The sequence below is a fragment of the Microcaecilia unicolor genome, chromosome 11 (assembly GCF_901765095.1).
Source record: "Microcaecilia unicolor chromosome 11, aMicUni1.1, whole genome shotgun sequence".
In the NCBI taxonomy this organism is placed as follows: Eukaryota; Metazoa; Chordata; class Amphibia; order Gymnophiona; family Siphonopidae; genus Microcaecilia; species Microcaecilia unicolor.
Genome location: NC_044041.1, coordinates 7669091 through 7687772, shown reverse-complemented (window position 1 = coordinate 7687772; position 18682 = coordinate 7669091). Strand labels below are relative to the sequence as shown.

Below are 18682 nucleotides of genomic sequence, written 5' to 3'. Positions count from 1 at the left end.
TAATGACACAGAATTATTCCACTGCATGCAAATCTCATGAATAGTCATTCTGGAAATCCTGAAAACCTTCCTAGCTGGCTGCCACCCCTCCCCCCCCCGGACAGGTTTGGAAACCACTGCATTAGGCACAGCTGAGTAAAAGAGAAATTCATATTTCTCCATGAGGGCAAGACACATGGAAAGAGGTATGAATGCTCAGACGGTTTTTTGTTTTTTAGTTATTTCTCAGTTCTAGGATAGCTACTCTGTCCCTGGTACCATTAAATGGTAACATCCTGCATGTCAATGGAAAAATTTTTTAAAATTATTTTTCCACTTTATTGTTCAATTGTCAAAGTACAATTAAAGAAAAGTGTGCAATATTACAAGCAATAAGCAAAGAATACAACAGTTACCAAAGTCCACACTTAGGAATGAAGAAAGCAGAAGAAAGTGATCTAAAAAATAGTAATATCTAGTCTTCAATCTATATTTAAACCCCAATGAATCAAGGGAAGTACAGGAAAGTTAAATCATAGCACATGACTACCTGACTACTTCATTTCCCCATTAAAAAGAAGATTCCAATTGCAATGGGTCAAAACATGTATACGTAATCCCCTGATAAGTAATAACACACTTGCAAGGAAACCTAAGAAAAAAGTGGCACCCAGCTGCAACACTTCAGAGTCAAAAACTGTCTCCTATCGCCCATGAGGCCCTGGACACATCAGGGAAAATGTTAACTTTTTGACCACAAAAAAGTGCATCCTTATGTTGAAAAAAAGAGTTTTAATACAGCTATTTTACCTTCCTCCTCAACAAAAGAAACCAGAAATCACATCATGAGACATCTCTAAAAAAGCTGTTAAATCAACTGACCCCTTCTTTATCTTTGAAAACAATTTTAGCAGAAGAAATACAATATATGTTAGAAATCAAAACAGACTCAGCCTCAGGCAACTCCAAGACTTCCATATGTGCATATGTACTTAATTTAAGCTGTGAAATTTGTTCCTAATAAATGTGTACAGATACTTTCTGTATGATAATTTTCAAAGGGAAACTACAAGCATTACATGAAGTTAAGCAACTTGTTATAAAATTAACCTCCAACTAATTTCTGTAATAATTCTAATAGAGTGATCCAAAATTTTACTGCCCTTATTCACCTGTTCAGTACTCGAGTCTCTTTTAATCATTCCCACAATTCTGCATTGGGTGCATAATTTGGGGATGTTCTTGGATTCTATTACAACTCAAAAGTGCAGTCTGTGGTCAGAAATTCTTACGTCAACTACATTTGATAAGCCAGCTGTGCCCTTTGTTGGCGCGTTTGGACTTTCAGACTGTTTTACGGGGCCATGATTTTGAGCGGTTTGGAATACTGCGATATTATACCTGGGTTTGCCAGCCTCTCATATCCCTGCAGACAGTCCAAAATTCAGCTGTACAGTTGTTGAATGGTTTGTCAAAATTTGAACATGTTACACCTTATTTGATTCTATTACTTTGGCTACCTGTAGCCTATAACGTTAACAAAAGGTTCATCATGTACATTCTTAAACCTCCACTACCCCAATTGTAAAGGACTTAAATATAAATCAGTATATGCATCTAGAGTCTCTTATGCTTGTACACAACTTTGGAATGCACTACCGATTACCATTAAAATAACGCACGACCTGACTTCCTTCCAGAAATTACTAAAGACTCAATTGTTCAAAACATCTTATCCAAATGATCCGTCATAAATGATCTGACCTCAAAAATTATCCAGAACAAGTTTAACAATTTACTCTTCCATTCGATTACTCTAATTTCTTTATTTATCAAATGTTATACATCATCCTTGATTGCTAATTCCTGAAAAATATCCATTTTACTTTTAATGTACTTCATATTTCTGTACTTTAATTGTAATAATAATATGTAAAGGAATCCTGTGCAGTAGGAATGGATCCTCAGAAGCTTAGCCAAAATTGGGTGTCGGAGCAGGTGGGGGAAGAGGGGTTGGTGGTTGGGAGGCGAGGATAGTGGAGGGCAGACTTATACGGTCCGTGCCAGAGCCGGAGATGGGAGGCGGGACTGGTGGTTGGGAGGCGGGAAATACTGCTGGGCAGACTTGTACTGTCTGTGCCCTGAAAAAGGCAGGTACAAATCAAGGTAAGGTATACACATATGAGTTTATCTTGTTGGGCAGACTGGATGGACCATGCAGGTCTTTTTCTGCCGTCATCTACTATGTACTTCTCGTTCCAGAAATGGCTACCGCCATTTCGGCATATTGTAAGCCACACTGAGCCTGCAATGAGGTGGGAAAATATGGGATACAAATGCAGCAAATAATAATAATATAAATTATTGTTGGTTGTTCCATATGTGTTTGCATTCTAGATTGTAGCAATATGTTCCACCTCATGCACTGTGCCCTGCAACTACCTGTAGACTTGTGGTACTGGACTTTTGCGTTTTCTTGATAGTACGAGAAAGAACATTTTTACCGTTGCTGGTCTTTTGGAGTGGAATACATTGCTATTGGAGATTTGGCATGACAGAAACCTGACTGCTTTAGCTTTAATGTACTTACAGAACTGGTTTTTATTAAGATATATGATTATGTATGTTTTGCTTATTCTCCACTCTGGATAAATCTAGGATAAATTTCGTAACCCTTATTGGTCTTGTTTCTCTGTTTTGAACAGACTGAAAGCTCTGTCGAGTAAGGACTGTCCCTTATGTGTTTGTGTACAGTGCTGCGTACTTCTAGTAGTCTATAGAAATAAGTAGTAGTAGTAGTAGTAGTAATACGGTAAACCAAAGTTTCACAAAACTGATTGCCCACTCTACAGAGGGCTTCACTGACTAAGCATTTAACGTGGTCCCTGCATAGAGTGAATGATGACTCAGAATTAGGCAGATTTCTCTCTTATGAGCATAAGATCCGAAAAGGTTTGGAAATTAGTGTGCTTAGCTGCTGTAATCAAGATATTGTGGTTCATATCCACAGCAACTCCACAGCTTAACAACAAAGAAGTCATACAAACTCCCACTTGAAGAGGCACATTTGGGAAGCACCGGAGGGTGAGATTTGATGCTATTCAGAGCCAGATGTGGCAGCAGCACCTAACCCTTCCAAACTAATCTTGCTTAGAGGACAACCATGTACATCAAAAATATGCTGAGCATTATTGCCAAATTTATAAAAGAGGTTAAGATTCAAAATAAAATAATGAGAAAGAGAGAGAGTATGTGCGAGGGTGAGTGAGCTTGTGCTTTCATGACTAAAAGTAGAGGCTACTGCTTGGTCACTGTGAAGAAACAGTGGGTTTTTTTTTACTAAGCTGCAGTAGTGTTTTTAGCTCGCAGTAGAAATCAACTGGCGGTAAAAGCCGAGATTCCTACAGGCATCTCGGCGTTCACCGCCAGCTGATTTCTACCGCGAGCTAAAAATGCTACCGCGGCTTAGTAAAAGACCCCCAGTGTGTTTAAACCTGTAAAATTGCCTTTATTAACTCTGAAATGCATTCTCTACTTTGGCCAGCAGGTGGTGCATATTTATGATAAACCTGTTATAGAAAAGTGGTTGCCCTCTTTTAGTTTCACTTTGTCAAGAAGTGAATCTACAGTACTGTGAGCAGTATACTTTTAAAACTTGTTGACTGGGCTCTGATTGGCCAGGAGTTTGAAATTACCCAGCAGTTGTTGCTGGTTGTTATTTTAGTCTTAGCCTGATCTCTCCAGGTACTTTTCTAGGATGTAAGCAAATGTTTAGTTAGTGTTATAATTGAGCCATATTTCAGTTACCTATTGTTTGCTGATGGCACATTTTTTTTTGTTCACTGTTAATTTTTAAGACAATAAACAATTTTGTTTGACTCTAATGTCTGGACTGATAAAGAATCCTAGTGGTTTGTGTTTTGGGCCTGTGAGTGATTTCTGGAAATTGTGGAACCACTGGGAGTGTAGCTCCAGTTACCTAGAAACCAATGGGGAATAATTTGAGAGCGGGAGACTTGTCCACAGGCAGTTGTGACCCAGGTGGTGGGAGGAGGGTGCTAATGTAGAGCACAAGCAGCAGGTGCAGGCAGACCCCAGGCGGGTGGCTAGGCATTTCATGACAGTCACAAGAAAGCAACTATCCTGTCGGAAAATGCATTTAAGTCTCATCTTATCCACAGATATCCTATATGATGCTCTTACCACCCACAAGACACACTGCATCTGTTTTGCACCAGCAGATGCAGAAAAGCGGTCAGTGACATCAGCTCATTTCTCATTACCTCAACTGTCTTACAGAATGGATCATCCCAGCACTGTTAGCAAACTTATGCCTTCATCTAAAATAAACTGTCAAACTCGACTACCTGACTGTAAACCATTTTTACTACACTACAAATGAGGAACAGCATTGTTGCAATAAATGACTTCTATTCAAGCCCAAGTAGAATGACCCCAGGTGCCCACAGAGTTTCTAGCCACCTGTACACAGAATATATTCTACATGGATGGCTGGACAGCTTCTGCATGATCTAAGCATCTGCCTTATAAGATAATCACTCATCTTTGTTCTAAATGGTGATAGACAATGCTGCGTTTTACTAAATGGCAATCCACTACAAATGGTTCTCCAGCATCTGTAATACATTTTATTTGAAAGGGACAGTCCGCAAGAACCATCCCTGACGGTTAGTCTGCAATGGCGTTTAAAATTATCACACTGTCATATCTGACAGAATTAGATTCAACTTCCTTACCTTTTGTTGACAGCCTTCTCATCCTTGTCATATGGCTTAACAAACCATTTTCCTATCCTTACAAATCTTTTATCCATCAGACACCTACAAAGCAATTAAAGCAACAAATATTTAGTGCATCTGTAAATCTGAATTACAAAATTAGCAAAAGTATCCAATCAATTCAAAATGTTAGAATAAACCTACTATAGGAAGCTCATCCCTAGTCAGCTCTGCTTATTGTCTTAGGTGAAAATCGCAGGGATATAAACTCTCCTCTTTCAAAGAGCCAGATATTTTGAATAGTGTATACTTCTAAACAGGAAGTGAATGGAGTAATGTTTCCTCTAAGGTGAGCGCATGTGTGCAATTTGTGCCTCAACACGCATGCGCTACACCAATCTATGAGGATGCTGTTGCTGCCACTCAACCCATTCCCTGCCTGCGCTGTGAGCATGCTCATAACTCAAAGGCAGGCAGTTTCCAATGCCAATTTCATTCACCTGAGATCAGCCTCAGGGATGTGTCTGCCCACAAGTACTGAGCATGCTTGCTGTGCAGGGAGGGAATAGGTTTGAGCAGCAGCAACAGTACAACTGAAGCAGAGGACCTCAGGCAGGAGAAAGAAAGAAAGGAAAAGAGGAGGAGAGACAGAGAGAGGGATCAGATATGTGTTGAAAAGGAAGAAAAACGAGAAAGGAAGGAAACACATCCAGGAAGAAAGGGGAAAGGAAGTTTGATAGACTGAGAACTGGAAAAGCAGGAACTTTGGGAGAGACAGACAGTAGAGACTTAGATTTAGAGGGGAATTAACAGGGCTTGGAAAATGGAGAGAGGCTTGGGAAGAAAACAGCATAAAACTCAGGGATTGGGTGGGAGGCATGAACAGGGATTCAGATCGAAAGAGGGTGTGTAGGGATTTTAGAGGCAAGCAGAAAGTTAAAAGAGTAGCCTCTGGGGAGATAGAAGAGGGGCTGATGGGGACAAAAAAAGGCCTGGGAATGGAAGAGTGGGAATTTGGGGATTGTGTTAGAGGAAAGAGAATTGTATGAAAGAGTAGAACACAGAAACTGACAGGAATAGAATAGGAGGAGAAAGATGTTTTGTGAGGAGAGTAAGGATTTGGACTCGTTTAAGGAATGAGGGCAGGCAAGCAAGCAAGGACTGAGAAGACTGAATGAAAACTTGGAGCAAGGACTATGGAGATGAGTAGAACGGGAGAGAGACAGAGGGAAGCCCTGGGAAGAACAAGGACTCAGAATAGGAGAGAAGGAACTGGGGGATTTTGTGGAAAGGAAATATAGGAATGGAACCTATGGTCCTGGGGAACTGAGGAACTGAGTTAGATTCCCACTTCAGGCACAGGCAGCTCCTTGTGACTCTGGGCAAGTCACTTAACCCTCCATTGCCCCATGTAAGCCGCATTGAGCCTGCCATGAGTGGGAAAGCGCGGGGTACAAATGTAACAAAAAATATATATATTTAAAAATAGAAAGTCCTTTTTGGGGGGGATTATAAGACTGTCTAGGCATTGCTTTTCCTGGTTGATATGTACAATCATTGTGTGGGTTTTTGGGTTTTGTTTTGTTTTTTGTAACTTGTGCACCTTTCACTAAGTTTAATAAAGACGTCTGTTGAAATTTTTTTTTTTTAAGCCTGACTGGGGGGAATCCGTGTCAAAGTGGACCATAGCGATGATTCGGGGCAGTAGCAGACATTTTCAGTTTTGGTTTTGGCTGAAACAACAACAACAAAAATCAGCTTCAGTCGCCCTCTAACCAGAATTCATCCCTATCGAGGCTAAGTAGGATTTTTACAGTACTGTCCGGTTTTAATATGCAGTAGTTGATAGCACAGGCCTTGCTAAAACCTGAGCTATCTGTTTTGTGTGGCTTAATAAAGAAGCCCCTAAATATATTTGGATACACTTGCTCTCAACAATCGGGCCAAGCTGCCTATTATGAAAAACAGGCCTGTTTCAGCACTCAGGAACTACAGTTTAGAATCTGTGTCTGGCTCCTTGAAATTTCTGATGCCTTAGGGAGATTCTAAATTTTTCTAGTGTTGTCCAAATATACACTTCAAACAGCACAAATGGATGATTATGGATTGTCTATTTATTCTGGTATGTGCGGTCTACAGTTAAAAGCTGCTCAACCGCTGCATGTGAAATCTGTTCTATTTGCCTCTGTTTAAAAGTAATTGAGCATAAATACTTGTAGTACTCTAAAGGGGACAAAAGTTGACAAAGCGACCAACAATGGTTCTCTGGTGCTTCCCTTTCTCTAGACTTCGATGTTTTCAAATTTGACAGAATACCACATGCCATAGCATCACTAATCATTCTCATTTCATTACTAACTTCTTCATCAGAATACCAACAAAAACAGCCAGTCCATTTCCTGTCATGTCATTAATCACAGCCTGCTAATAGCGTAGTCAGTGCTTTCACCTTGGGCTCTCCTTTTAATTTGACAGGGTACAGCAGTGTGCGATGGATGGAGGGAGGGCAGAAGTCTGCTGTACATTAAAGGAAACCTGTGCAGATAAAAGCCACTTTGCTAAAATGACCTCCTCAGGTTATCCTCTGCATGGTTGTAATGGAAATGTCAGTTTATTGACTAGTTTTCCCCAACCTCCCACCCCCCATACTTAGCTCCTATTGAAGAGTATCAAATTACTAGGCAAGAAATTAGAAATGATAGAAACTATATCATATAACATCTATAATTAATCCACAGTAATTATTTGTGATATGCTTGGTGCAATATTAAGAATGCAGGTATTACCAAATGCAGCCTACGTAATGACATCCAGGAAGGAGAGTTCATAGTGGTTACTGTCCTACGTCAAGATGCCTCAACTACACTAAGGAAAACATAAGAATTACTTACCTGTAATATGCAATTTTGTTTTATATACTTCCTATAAGTAAAGTATCTAAGCAGTTTACGAAAGCTTACTAAAGCTTAGCTCAAGCTATCTGCAGCAGGGCCCGTTTTATTGCTATACATAAAAAGACATGATAATGAAAGGAAAATACAAGAGGAAAAGATACAATTTTAACAAGAGGATAAATAGAAAAGAGGAGCTGTGTTCACTGAGGACAGCAGGATACCAGTCCACATGTGGGTGACATCATCAAACGGAGCCTGGAGAGAGGTTTTAGAACTTTTTCAGATACTTGACTGAGCATGTATAGGATGTCTCATGTCCTCATAGTCATGCAGGGCCCCCCACAACTACTTGGTCAGGGAGAGAGAGAGTTTGTGTGGACTGGTAGCCTGCTGTTCTAGAAGAACCACCTATTACTGCTAAACAGTTCTGCTTTCTCCAAGGACAGCCAAGATAGCAGTGCTCACGCATGGTAATCCCTAGCTACAACTGTCTCCCAACAAAAAAATGGAATGAAAAGCAAAGGGGGTCTTTTACTAAATGGAGGCTTACCGCTTGCTCAACTGGAAATACCGCTGGGCTACCGCAGCAGCCCCACGGTAGTTCCCACCCTCAGCGAGCACCATTTCCTGCTATTTTTGTAGCATCGGTGTTTACCCAGGGGTTGAGCTCTGCCTGGTTACCCCGCTGGGTTAGCAAAGGAACCAATACCGCCACCTCGATGGGTGATGGTAAGTGCTCCCTCCAAAATGGTCACGCAGCAAGTGCTTCACTTGCCACACGGCCATTTCTTTAAAAAAAAAAAAAAAAAAAAACCTTTTACCCGCTGCGGTACAAGAAGGCCTCAGGGCGCATCAGGTTCTTATGTGAATCGGTAGTTCATTCCAGAACTTTGCCGCTAGATAAGGTAGAGTCAGTACACGGAGAGACTTGTATCTGACGTTCTGGGGTGAAGAGTAGGCTAGATTCAATAAGTTGCCCGCCAGGCTCCTATTTCTATGTTTAGGTAACAATATCCACTGAAGTACATATTCAGGTGAATTTCACTGTACATAGTTTGAATATCCCTCTTGCTTTGACTGGGAGCCAATGCAATGTGATATATGGTGGAGCAACTCTCTCATATTTGGATCTGGTAATCAGTTCAGCCCCTACATTTTGCATCGATTGTAGTCTCTTTTTTATGAGCCTATTGCATCCTACATATAACGCACTTTACTGTAGTCAATTTGTGATAAGATGAGAGATTGCACCATCAGTTTGAAACTGTCAACACTTAAACAGTGTTGTATTTGTCTTAATTTTCTAAGCACACAAAAAACGCCTTTTTTTACTATCATTTGACATTGTTTTTCCATGTGTAAGTGCTTGTCCACTACGATCCCTAATATTCTCAATTCCGACTCCTTTGAAACTCAGCTGTACATCTGAGGTATTAATATGGGGTGCTGTAGCCGATGTTTTCCAAGGACAGCAGAACTCGAATCCTCATGTATGGGTAATTTCACTGATGGAGTGAGGCACAGGAAACAGTATCCCAGGAAATTTTACTAGCAAGTTTTGGGCCATTTCATCATGCATGCACACCCCTACTCATCTCCCACTGTCATGTAGGAACTCTACAGTCTACTACCAGCTAAAGGAATACAACTCATTGGTGAGATGGGAGGGTTCCGAGGATTCCAAACCAACTGTCCTCAAAGAACACCTGCTACAGGTACGTAACTTGGTTTTCTCCAAAGACAAGCAGGACTATGAATCTTCATTTACGTTTGGACTCCTTTGGCATTGTAACAGGCAGACACACATTTTTTTTTTTTTGTGGAAACTGGCCATTTAAACGTTTTGTCTGTTATTAATTAATTAATTAATTTATTTATAGGGCGGCCTGAGGGTGGGGGGGGGGGGGGGGGTAGAGTTGTATTCTAAACCCCAAATAGACTCCGGAGAACTTACTGGCAAAATTTACTGTTGCAACGTGAGTCTTGGTTTAGGCAGTAATGCGATGTGAAAGTGCCTTGCAAATCTCTTCTATGGAGGCTGTCTTCAAGTGGGCTATCAACACAGTCACAGCTCGAATATTATAAGCTATGACGTAACTTTCTAGAGTCAGCCCAGTCTGAAATTAAGTGAAGGAAATGAAGTCTGCCAGCTAATCAGAAAGTGTGCATCTGTCAATGGCAGCCCCCATTCTGTTACAGTCAAAAGAAACAAAAAGCTGAGTAGACTTTCTGTGTGTTTTAGTCTGCTCCAGATAGAAGGTCAAGCAAGGCTCTCTTGCAGTCCAAAATGTGGTGTATGCTTTCCCCTTTATGGGCAGGTGATTAAAAAAAAAATTGGAAGAACTATTGGCTGATTAAGATGGCATGCCAACACAGACTTTGAAAGGAGCTTTGAATGAGTTCACAAAACCACTCTGCTATTAAAGAACTCAGCATAATGGACTAGTTACTAGGGCCTGAAGCTCATAAGTAACTACCACCAAAACCTTCCAGGTCGGGTATGTCAAGTGGTAGGCATGTAGTGGCCCAAACAGAGCTTTTATCAATTGGGTAACAGCAACACTTAGGCCCCATTACATTGTGGGAGGCTTGATGGAAGGTTTCATAAGCACCACACCTCACATAAAGCAAAACGCTCAAGGCTGTACAGAGATGGGTTTAATGGTGATAAACTCCAGTTGAACTAAGATGAACCCTTAATGAATTGGTTTTGAGACCAGTGTTCCCTCTAAGGAGTGACCTGCTGCGTGCAATTTTTGTTTCAAATAAGCGCTGAAAATAGCCCAAAAGACAAAAAAAAAAAAGAGCGCCCCCCCCCCCCCCCCCGAGCTATCTGCGGAGTGGGATGGGGGGTCCCCCTATGCTAAGGAGCAAATTTAGTGTTAATTATTTTTTTTTAATTGTAATTTCAATGAATATTCAAACAGTCGCTCTTCTGACATTTTCTGTCTTCCATAAACTCTAACATTCACAGTTTGTCCAAGAAGTTAAAAACAATTTAATTCCCATTAAGTTTTCCAAATGTTCTTCTAAATTTTGATTTTATTAGACTAAATCCTCTCACACAGTCAGCACTTGATGCCTGGAACGTACCACAAATATCCAGAAGTGAAAATAACACCTTGAAGTGATCCTGTTGTTTAGCAAATGTGACCATATCTGCAAATGTCTTTACAGTTCCAGTTTCTAATTTTTCTGTGATCAATATCTTGAACTCTGGATATTGGTTACAAAGATCCTTTTGAAGAAAATTATAGTCTTTACTCAATAGTGCACAGTATTTGATGGCAAGCCTATCCCTCTGCTCAAATCCGAATGAAACATTTTCAAGGTTTACGGGTCTAGAGAAACATTTCTTATCAAAGACAAACCAATCTTTCAATTCTTCATCTAGAAACCGATTGTCCATATGGTCACATATCCGCTGGATAAAAGTGATTATTGACTTTGCTTTAACTGGAAACTGAAATGAAAAGAGCAGATTACATGTTTCTTCCTGGAAATGTGATGTGTCTCCCAGATACTGTGTCCTAAGTTTCTTGATTTTTGCTTTGGCAAACTGAAAAGCTTCAATAGGATCATTTGCGTCAACGATTTTTCTGCAGCATTCCACTAACACATCATAGTTCCTAATCACAGCATTTATCACAAAATATCTGGATAGCCATCTGACCTCCTTTATCGCTTTAACGCAATCACATCTGCCTCTGCAGCCTTGACAAGTTCTTCAAATTTTGCTTTCTTGACAGATAACTTGCAGAAAATTGTGTAAATGGGTTATGGAAGGATTCCTGAATTATAGGTGTGGTTGAAATATTCTAAATGAGGTCTCACCAGAGTCTTATACAGGGGCATTATCACCTCCTTTTTCCTACTAGCCATTCCCCTCCTTGTACTGCTACTACTACTTAACATTTCTAAAGTGCTACCAGGGTTACGCAGCGCTGTACAATTTAACAAAGAAGGAACAGTCTCTGCTCAAAGGAGCTTACAATCTAAAGGACAAAAAGTGCAGTCAATCAAATTGGAGCAGTCTAGATTTCCTGAATGAGGGATAATGGTTAGGTGCCGAAAGCGACATTGAAGAGGTGGGCTTTGAGCAAGGATTTGAAGATGGGCAGGGAGGGGGCTTGGCGTATGAGCTCAGGGAGTTTATTCCAAGTATAGGGTGCTTTTGCCATCACCTTTTCGGCCACCTTAAGATCATCACATACGATCTTTTTCTTCTATTTTAAAAGGAATGAGGTTTGCGATATAAACAGAGAAATTTCAGGGTCCAGTGTTATTAAAATAGAGATTTAAGCACCTGTGTGATTTGACGTGTTTTAAAACACATACAGGTATATGAGACTAATTTTGAAAATTGAACCTTATTGAATTAAAAAAGCAGAGAAAGAAAACCAATGAGAAATTTCAAGATAAATACTATGAAGGGAATACAGAAACAGGGAGGGAAAAAAAGAAAGAAATAGGAATTGCTAACAACTTTTGAAATATTTTATTTAAAAACTACAAAAATTCTTAGCAAACAGCATCTTCCAGAATGATTTAGAGAAATATTCAAGTCTACAGTTTTACTGAATTAACAGGTAGCAAGCTACTGTATATTTTTCCAAGGCAATCGCTGTTGCCCAAAATCCATGTTGTCTAATTTGCTTTGATCTTCTACCAGGAAAACTACTATTACTGTCAGAAAACTAACAGCCTCCAAGGATCAGTAATCAATGCCACAAACTTCTTTTCTAACATGTCCATTATTTACATAAAAGAAAAACAAATATAGAAAGAACCCCCATTTGTTTTCTTGTTTTGTAAAAGAAAGCCTGTAGCACTCCCCTCTGAGCATACCACTAAGAGCAGGAGATCAGCATTGTATGCAAAGGCTAAGACCCTTTTGGGCACTCCTGGATTCCCTGACAGGGGTGAAGATTTACCTTCAGAGCCCAAGGTATTCATCTGGAAACAGTTACAAAGAGACACTGCATACAATATTTGGTGTTCCATAATAAAGCAAAGTTGCTTACCTGTAACAAGTGTGTGATCTGTGGTTATGAAGAACAAGAAAGAAAGTGAACAGAATACAAAGTCCTGGGACAAGGTCTCTTAAGGAGATGAGAGGATTTGTATGCCCAATTTATCTTGTAGTCTACAGAAACCACCTGCTATAAGTAAGCAACTTTCTTTCATCACCAACAAGCAGAATCAATCAGCCAGATACATGGGCTCTCCCAAACTGAGGGTTTCAGAAGCAAACAACCAGAGAAATAGAAGGAAATGCATTCCTCCTGTACAGTGCAAAATAACACTGGCAGATGCAATTTCTCAAACATGTCAGAATTAAATCACTAAACAAAATAATATCATTTTTCATAACTTTGTTGTCTGAAATTTTTTTTCTAATCATCTGGTTCTGCTTCCCCTTGTCTGTGAGCTTAGCTCTGTTTTCAGGACCTCCTGCCAATTTGCTATTTTTTCTCTCCTCCTTTCTTCTTCGTTTCCTGCCCTACATCCATCTTTAGCACTGATCTATCACATTCAGCTTTCTTCCATTTTCTGCCTCCTTCTCAAATTTAGTTTTCCATCTCTTCCATCCATGTGCAGCATTCCACCTTCATTCTCTCCCCTTCCATCCATGTGCATTTCCTCTTCACTTCCCTTCCATCCATGTGCATCATTTTCCCCTCTCCCTTCTTTTCAATCTATGTGCACTTCCCCCTCTCCCTTCCTTTCCATCCTTGTGTGTTTCTCCATCCCTTCCATGTGCATTCCCTACTTCCCTTCCCTGCTATCCATTTGCAGCATTTTTGCCCTCCTTTTCCATCCACATGCATTTTCCCCTCTCCCTTCCCTTCTATACATGTGTGTCTGTCAGACTTGTGAGTTCTTGTACCAAGCAGAGCGCTGCTGAGCCCCGTACTCGGATCAGGTTCACCTGCACTGACCACTGTTCCACAGAGATTGAGCCCCTAGGTGAGGGCGGCCTGCAGGACTTACGAGACAGAGCTGGAAGCGGGGTGGTGAACGTATCGGCCAGGCAGGCAGCAGGCAAGAGAGTGATCCAGGTACAGGCAAAGTCAATAGGCAGGCAGGGGAGTAATCCAGGAACAGGCAATGTCAATAGGCAAACAACAGGCAAGAGAGTAATCCAGGCACAGGTAAAGTCAATAGGCAGGCAGCAGGTCAAGAGAGTAATCCAGGTACAGGCAAAGTCAGTAGGCAGGCAGCAGGCAAGAGAGTAATCCAGGTGCAGGCAATATCAATAGGCGGGCAGCAGACAAGAGAGTAATCCAGGTACAGGCAAAGTCAGTAGGCAGGTAGCAGGCAAGAGAGTAATCCAGGTGCAGGCAATATCAATAGGCGGGCAGCAGACAAGAGAGTAATCCAGGTACAGGCAAAGTCAGCAACGAGGGACAAAGCAGAGAAGAAGCAAACTACAGAGCAAGTAACACCTACCAAAGTAGAAGCCGAAGCATTGAGGCAGGGAAGGGTTCCACAGAAATAGTGCTGGCATCAGGCATTCACTGGAAACAGCTGAGAAGGAGAGTAAGGGAAGCAGCCAGGCATCCAATAGGGAAAAAGCAGAGGAGGCAAGTGAGAGCCCATAGGTTAAGGGCTGAGAGATGGACAGCCAGGACACCAGTCAAGGGGATCCAATCCCCATGGAGCAAGGAGGCAGGACAGAGAGCCCATAGGTTAAGGGCTGAGAGATGGACAACCAGAACACCAGTCACGGGGATCCAACCCCCATGGAGCAAGGAAGCAGGGCAGAGATGCTGTGAAGGGAACCCTGGCCCTACACTGACAGAGGGAGTGCCATTACCGTTAAAGTGAGGGGCGTGACAGTACCCCCCCCCCCCCCCCCGGTCCGGGTTTAGATGGGAAGCGGGTATGAAACTCTCAGACCAGATCAGGAGCGTGGACATTGGTTGCGGGCTCCCAAGAATTGTCCTCAGGACCAAAGTGTTTCCAAGACAACAGGTAGAACAGCCGTCCTTTCTGACATTTGGAGTCCAGAATCTCCTCCACTTCGAACTCAGGATCAGGCTCAGAATCAGGGACTATAATCTTCTTAGGCTCTGGGTGCCATTTGGAGGTAAGAAATGGCTTAAGCAGGGCCACATGGAAGGCATTGGGAACCTAAAGGTTAACTGGTAACTGGACACGATAAGTGACAGCCCCCACCCGGGACTGCACCGCAAAAGGACCTATATATCAAGGCGCGAATTTGAAGGAAGGTAAGCGCAACCTCAAATATCTGGTGTTGAGCCATACCTTCTGTCCAGGTTGGAACACTGGTGCCATTCGTCTCTTCCGATCTGCAAAGCGCTTGTACCTATCCGAGGCCTGCTGGAGATGTTGCTGGATATCAGTGAGAATCCGCTGAAGTAGAGGCGAGGCTTGGTCTGAGGAATCGGAAGCGGCACACGAGGGTGGCGTCCATACACAGTTAAGAATAGTGAGGTTTGCGAGGCGATATGAAGATTGTTGCTCTAGGCGAATTCTGCCCAGGGAAGTAATGTAGACCAGTCGTCCTGACGACTGTTAGTGTACATCCGCAGAAAGGTCTTGAGAGTTTGAATGACCCGTTCCACGAGTCCATTGGTCTGCGGATGAGATGAGAAGTGGATGGTGATCTTAAAAGAAGAACACAGCGCTCTCCAGAACCTCGAGGTGATTTGGGAGCCCCGATCGCTTATGATTCATAGCGGAAGTCCATGTAAGCGGACGATGTGTTGGGATGAAAGCTGTGGCAAGGGTGGCAGCAGAAGGAAGGGATTTCATGGGAATAAAATGGGCCATTCGGGAAAATCGATCCGCCACCACCAAAATGACAGTGTGACCTTGGGAGTTGGGAAGATCTGTAACAAAATCCATGGATATCTCCTGCTAGGGGGACCTCTGAAATCGGTAGAGGCTGCAGGAGTCCCCACGGCTTGCCCGGGGAAGACTTGTTTCAGGCGCAGGTGGGACAGGTAGACACAAGATATCTTGAGCCATGCGTGGCCACCAATAATACTGAAAGGAGGTGGAAGAAGGGGTTGAAATCTGGAGGAGGGAGAGAGAAGTAGTCCAACACCGCCCCCACGGCCAGCAGGGCGAGGAGTATGTGAAAATAGATAACCGCCATGGCACAGGGCTGCGACTGAAGCAGAGTCATCAGGGCAGAGCCAGGTTTCTGTTATGGCGAGCAGATGGAGGTGACGCGAGATAAAGAGGTCCTGGATATAGGCGAGTTTGTTACAGATAGAGCGGGCATTCCATAGGGCGCAAGAGAAGGGCAGAGAAGAGGAGGGGAGTAGAGAAATAGAGATGAGGTTAGAGAGGTCGCGGTGAGATCTGTAGAGCTGGGATAATAGTTGGTGAGGGGGGCCAGGATTGGGATTGATGTCACCGGCTGAGAGTAAGAGAAGGAGTAAAAGAGAGCGGAGGAGAGTAGGAGAGGTGTGGCCACGAAGGCGTCGAAGGCGAGAAGTATTTAGGTGGAATGGGGAAGGCAAAATGGACGGAAGAAAGAGGCGGAGATTAAAAGCCAAGAGGGAGGAAGAGGGTAGGAGAGAAGGTGAGGTGATGAAGTCGATGGATGGGCAGTGAGTTCCTGTAGCGGAGAGAGGTAGGGGGTGAGGGAAAAGATTAGGAAGGGACAGGGCTAGGAAGAGAATGTGAATAGGGGCCATAAATGACTGAGGTACTTTAGCAACTGGGAAGAAGATAAGATGTAAAGAGAAAAATGCACCTAGAGCGGAGGCCCTGAGTGGATCGGAGTGGACCTGGGTGTCACCCCGGAGAAGGCTGTAAGGATATGTAGATGAGCTGCAAGTCCTCCACAGCACCTGAAAGGCAGCCGGTGGTAGAGCTGGGCACCTCTCAGCTGAGGAAAGGCTTACCAGGGGTTAGGCCGAAGCCAGCATTCCTCCCCCTGAGGGTCGCCTGATCCTAGCCAAAAAGCACCTGGAAACTCTGTGCACTTGGAGCGAAGGCCCTGGAAAGATCGGGGTGGAACTGGAGTCACCCCGGATACAGCTGTGAGGAAATGCAGAAGGCTGTAAGGATATGCAGATGAGCTACAAGTCCTCCACAGCATCTGAAAGGCAGCCGGTGGTAGAGCTGAGCACCTCTCAGCTGAGGAAAGGCTTACCAGGGGTTAGGCCAAAGCCAGCATTCCTCCCCCTGAGGGTCAAAGAGACTAAGCAAACAGAAAGGTATAAAGAAAACAGCTGTAAATTTAAACAGCTTACTAAAACATTAAAATTCACAAAAGTACATTGTAATAAAAGGCACATACCAATGTTCGCTTTGTCTGTTATACCTTATTTAACTTGATTTTCATTTTTATTAATTTTATAATGATATATGCTATGTAGTTTTGTTGGGGGTGAGGTTTAGCACTCTTGTGTGTGATGTTTTTATCCATTTTAATATGTGTGTGTATGTATATTTTATTGACCCCCTGATGCAGGCCACCTTGCCAAAATGTCAGGTCCATCAATAAATAGTGCTTCTTGTTGGGCAGACTGGATGGACCGTACAGGTCTTTATCTGCCGTGATTTACTATGTTATCCGTGTCCTATGGCTAGCTACACCATTGTTTGACTTGTGTCTTCTGTGGTGGTTATTCCCTTTGTCCAGTCAACCATACTTTTAAACCTGCCATTTTAACCTTTTTATTATGTTCAATCTGTTAAAACCCAGAAAATAAATAGTACTTATGTGTTCAAACTTGCAGAAACAAGTTTAACTTTGTATAATGCAGACTTTATGTCAACTTCTGTTCCTGAGGGATCTATTGAAAAATACAATCAGAAAAGGTGTGCCTAAACTTGCACATATTAAAGACTTGACACAGCACCATGTTTCAGCTATATGTGCCTGTAGGTCCTTTAGAAGGTGTCGCAGCTTGCAAGATTCCCTTACAACAATGAAGCAGTTTCACTTTGCTTATGCCTTACAAACTGGAGTAGCCTAATGGTTAGTGCAGTGGGCTGAGAACTTGGGGAACTGGGTTCAATTCCTACTGCAGTTCCTTGTGACTCTGGGCAAGTCACTTAACCCTCCATTGCTACAATCACAAGATTGTGAGCCCACTAAGGACAGAAAGTACCTGTATATAGTATATGTAAACCGCTTTGGTTGTACCCACAGAAAGGCGCTAAATGAAATCTATGACCCTTTCCCCTAAACAACGTCTTCTTTCACTCCCATCGTTACCTTCGGCTTTTCTGGTCTCTATCTGCCAGTCAGTTTTCATCTTCGTAGATTTGTTTTGCTGCTGGCCTCGAATGCAAAACCCTCATTCCACAAGTACACAGCAGATCTTATTTGTTTAGCCATGCATTTTCAGTCTAGGTGTTTGCTGCAGCTGGCTACATCAGATCAGAAATGTACACCAGTCTACCTTCTCTTTATGGCTCTAAGGAAGCCGACTTTTGCCATTCTTTGGTGCTCTCTTGGTCTGGTCTTTTCCTGTGCTATTTGAGTATGGCATTCCTTTCTGCTAGTTTCTTATTTTGGCGTTTGTACACTTCTTTGTATCATTTAAGCAATAAACAATAAGCAAACAATAATATCTGACTTTTAAGAAAATGAATTCTCAGATTCAAAAAAATGTATCTATAACTTAATTTTCTTTGTGATGTTTGTACCACACGCATTCTTAAAATGTCCACGGTTCTGAATATGGACATGTGTTTAAAAGTAATTTTCAATTGTGGTTAATATAATAGGACTGGGGGGGATTGTGGAGGCAAATGTCATCATTTGGATAGTGGAAGCGTAGTTTTTCCATTGGCCATAGGTGCCTGGCTATGGCTCTGAATAATGGCAACATCCCTTCTCACTAATAAGAGTAATCAGGCCATTGACAAATTAGTGCCCAAGATGGACAACAACCCACAGGGCTATGTGAATTTCCAGGACAAGTTTATCTTGGATCAAAGGGATGGGATTATTAGTTTGAAAATAGGAAAATAATTTCATATTTTGATATGTGAAACACAGACTTCCAAAGCTTTAAATCTGAACTGTAAGCATAAATTCTCAGACCTTTGCAAATGAATACAATAGCCCCACAG

At 42.3% G+C, this 18682-nt stretch overlaps 1 protein-coding gene across 1 annotated transcript in view; it reads right to left on the bottom strand.

The window, feature by feature from the left end:
• Window positions 1-18682, bottom strand: part of MED13L (mediator complex subunit 13L) — a 578965-nt gene that overhangs the window by 264247 nt on the left and 296036 nt on the right. The window contains exon 4 of the mRNA XM_030217813.1: window positions 4737-4820. Within this exon, the coding sequence (XP_030073673.1) occupies window positions 4737-4820 (84 nt within the window). The remainder of the gene's footprint in view (window positions 1-4736; window positions 4821-18682) is intronic.